General features: G+C 37.3%; 1 protein-coding gene across 1 annotated transcript; it reads left to right on the forward strand.

Moving 5' to 3' along the window:
• The first annotated feature begins 542 nt into the window (after positions 1-542).
• Positions 543-3,575, forward strand: LOC763368 (E3 ubiquitin-protein ligase pub1). Its single transcript, XM_030983506.1, has 4 exons — positions 543-685; positions 1,578-1,703; positions 2,104-2,159; positions 3,373-3,575. The coding sequence occupies exons 1-4, from the start codon at positions 543-545 to the stop codon at positions 3,573-3,575; spliced, it is 528 nt and encodes a 175-aa protein (XP_030839366.1).
• Positions 3,576-3,966: the final 391 nt, after the last annotated feature.

Here is a 3,966-nt window from a genome sequence, read left to right on the forward strand (position 1 = left end):
ATCTTACAGGCGGAGAGGCTGGTATATATATACATCTATATTCTATAACTTTAGGCATCACTCGATTTTATAGGCGGGGGGCTGATATAATGACTTAATGTATATAAGTTTAGCCTAGGCATCACTCGATTTCATAGGCGGGGGGCCTAGCATAACTTTAGGCATCACTCGATTTTATAGGCGGGGGGCTGATATAATGACTTAATGTATATAAGTTTAGCCTAGGCATCACTCGATTTCATAGGCGGGGGGCCTAGCATTGCATTTGTAAGCATTTTTTATGATTCAATATATCTGGGTTATTTTGTTATGACACCCAGAAAATCAAAATGTGCAAAATAAGCGTCCATCTCAAAATGTTAATAAAGCCACGACATAAACGCAAATTTGGTTGTTTGTTATTTTTGTTAGCCGTGAATAAATCATATTTGAGGATGCATTGCTGATTGCATACAGTTAACAACTAAATTATTACTTCTTTCAATATTTTAACAATATTCAGCCAATCCAGTTTCGAAGATCTGGAACTTCTAGATCCCGGGATGGCGAAAGGCATGCAAACATTAATAGAGGCGAGTGACGATGACCTTTTCGACTACAGATTTACGGTGGATGGACCTGTGAACGAACTGGAGATCGAACTCAAACCAGGAGGCAAAGACGTGGTCGTGACCACAGCAAATGTGTAAGTGTATTATGACTCTGTCAGAAAGATTTCTACCGTTGTGTTTTTTAAGCTTCTATATAGGACATTTTCATTAGGTCGTGGAAGTAATAACAATGATAATATTCCGCTTTTATATAACGCTTGATACGTCGATGATGTCTCTAAGTGCTTTACAGATATATTATTTTCCCGGTCATCAATTTCACACACATTATTTTCTCCACTCCCTGGGGAGCATTCCAGCCAGGCGTAATTTTAAGCGTACACGTCATGCTCATCTAACCACATTAACTTTTGCATTCTACCGGGTACCGATTTAATACCAGGGTGTAGAGTGGCAAATGTAGATTAACATCTTGCCAATTAAAGGACATTAGTGCCGCTAAAGGACATTAGTGCCGCGGCAGAACTCGAACCCCGTACCTTGTGATATGTAGTCGGGTGACTTATCCACTAGACCACAACACCTATACCGTAGTTGATTGTGGATCAATTTGTCTAAAAATGTTATTTAAAAAAAAAACTTAACTGTTTATGAAATTATCTACATTAAGGGAACTTAATGTTGATTTAAATTAAGAACTCCTTTCTAGATACTAGCTCTAGAATTATTAGAATATAGATTTTATACTAACGCAAAATATCATTTCAAAACAAACGTCACATAGCATTTGGAATTTATAGCTTTGATTTTAAGTTAAAAAGTCTCTTTCTTGTGTTAAAGCACTAATTACAAGATTTCTATACCCCTATTATTAATTATGGTATCCTGAGAAGTAATTTTGAACAATAAAAGAAATGTTTAAAAAAGGCCGCGTTACATTTACTCTCGTTTCCAACCGAACCCTGAAAATGAGGAGAAACCTTAAGTCTTTCAATGAAAACCTTTCTTTTATTTTTTGAAACCCAGTCGAGAGTACATCAAGCTTTACGCCAGGCACTACACAGCATCCTCCCAGTTCGATGTATTCAGTGAGAGTTTTCGAAGCATGTTCGGTCGTTTCGGTCTTCACCAACGTTTCGCACCACAAGAGCTGTTTGTCATTATTCCAAGGAAGGGAATATGATTGGCAGGCCTTTCAAAAAGTGAGCTCCTCTTCTTCAACATTCTTTTTTTTTCCTTCTATCTTCTCTCATCAACGCACTAAAAAAAAATCACGATTGTAGAAAATTAATCTACTTTGGACAACATGGTTGCAGAAAATAAACAAAATATCGTAATTCTTTTTGTTGGAATAATGCAAAGTTGGTAGGTGCTTTTAGATTTAATAGAAGATAAAACAAAGATAATACACACTGTATTCTTGAAATTTGTTTCTTGAGAAGCAAATTTGAAATTTTGTTTGATTTTTTTTGTGGCACGGATCAATTATCTTTTCTTTGTTGGTGCTGTTGTTTATTTTCATATTTTTTTTAATTTGCCCTTCTCTACACAGAGCTTTGGTTATGAGAAAGGCTACACAGCAAACGATCGTGTGGTCAAGATGTTTTGGTCAGTGTTCCATGGTCTGAGGATGATAAAAGAGACTTTCTGATTAAGTCAAATCTCCACTGGTGATCGTTGACCGACAAATGCCTAAATGTGGACGTGCCTTTAGCATAGTGCTATATGAAAAATTGATAATATCAAGAAGATCATTTATTTCATTCTTTTTGATAATCCTTTTTAAAACATATTGTGACAAGCATTTTTTCTTATATTAATTGAGAGCTGAGATAGCCACATGTTAGTGACCACTCTGGGGATTCTAATCCCTCCTGGTCAAACTAGTACAGACGGGCTTTAAAACATACTGGGACAAGCTTTGTGCTGATTTGGCATCTTTTTGTCATTTTGACAAGACAATCCTGTTTTGGCAGGGTGTTACTTTCAAGACAACGATAGTGTCACTGTGGCCAGATGATAGTAATGCAGTCATTTCTCTCGCTCCGTTTTCAGGGCACAATGCTTTCATAATCCACCCACTGCCTTAATTTGATTATGTCGGTTGGCACTCGTTTTTCCGAAAGTCATGAATCCGAAGGTTTGAAATTCAGAAACACAGTTTTCCTATACCAGGTGGGGTCATAATTTTGAGAATGAAATTCTCAACAAAAAATCGTAATCCTGAACGAATTATACAGTGTTCTAAATGTCATTTTCGGAATTAGAAACATTCAGAATCGTGGAAATTATGAGCCCTATTTCACTGTCCAAAATACGAACCTTCAAATTCTGAACCAAATTCCAAAGTAATAGACTTTCTGATTTATGAACCTTAAAGATAAAGTTAATTTCTGGTCATGCGATTGCATTGTGAAAGAAAAGATTTGGAAAGGATCAAAAAAAGTTGACCATGTAGCATGTAAGTATATTGGTATGTACTGCAAGGTTCTGGAGTCATTACAATCATAATAGATTTGGCCCAGTCTTGGTAAAGTAACAAGCACCGTACACAGAAATATGTATATGGGACTACACAAATGGTGTCGGGGCCCGACACCTTGATTTCCTTATTTTTCTGTGCTCTTTACTCAGCCATTATACATTTTCTACCAAAATTGTTTGGCAAATTACATTTATTTGTAATCTTTAAGATTTATTGTAAGTTGTGTTTGATTTTGTGAGAATTGATTTTTTTTTTTTTACGAGAACTCAAATTTATCTTTTATAAGAAAAATGGACATGTAGCCGATTATTCATCTTCTATGCGAATTGTTTTCAGGAGTCTTGACGGGTGCAAACCATGTACCCATTGGTGGTTTCCAGGAGATTAGTCCTAGGATGTGGCCCATGGGAGGAGACCAAGATTGTAGGGGAGAACCCCCAAAAGACATGTGCCCTGAGGTGAATACTTGTCACGGTTTCATCGTGCTTCATCTCCCGATGTACAGGAAAAGGGAGCATCTCAAAGAACGACTCATGTAGCTAATAGAGATGAAAGGGCATGGATTTCATAAACAGCGATAAATGTCGTTTCGTACAAAATTAAACTTTCTATTATGTAGTACATTCAGTCGATTTTTGTTTTCAAAATACATTATAATAACTATTCATTCAAGTGGTCTGAGGTTGAGGAATTGGTATTTATAAATAAGGTTAAAGGGGCTGTAGCATTACGAGACTATGCGTCTTTACCGACGCCCACTCGGGGAAAATCGGGTAGCCTATAGTACGACTACGGACGACGCGACCGCAGTAGGCCTACGTATTCAGCATACTAGTACGCGAAACCGAAGCGTGAGGAGAACTTCGGTCTGTTTCGCGAGCGCTGGCGCGCTGACCAAGTTAATCCAGTCCATTCGTTTACGTGCAGTTG

This window comes from Strongylocentrotus purpuratus, unplaced genomic scaffold (genome assembly GCF_000002235.5).
Source record: "Strongylocentrotus purpuratus isolate Spur 01 unplaced genomic scaffold, Spur_5.0 spur5_scaffold_13, whole genome shotgun sequence".
Taxonomy (NCBI): domain Eukaryota; kingdom Metazoa; phylum Echinodermata; class Echinoidea; order Camarodonta; family Strongylocentrotidae; genus Strongylocentrotus; species Strongylocentrotus purpuratus.

Coding starts and splice junctions, on each gene's coding strand:
- LOC763368 (XM_030983506.1), top strand. CDS start 543: ATGGCGAAAGGCATGCAAACATTAATAGAGGCGAGTGACGATGACCTT. Junction 686..1,577: donor GTCGTGACCACAGCAAATGT/GTAAGTGTATTA, acceptor TTTGAAACCCAG/TCGAGAGTACATCAAGCTTT. Junction 1,704..2,103: donor CGTTTCGCACCACAAGAGCT/GTTTGTCATTAT, acceptor TTCTCTACACAG/AGCTTTGGTTATGAGAAAGG.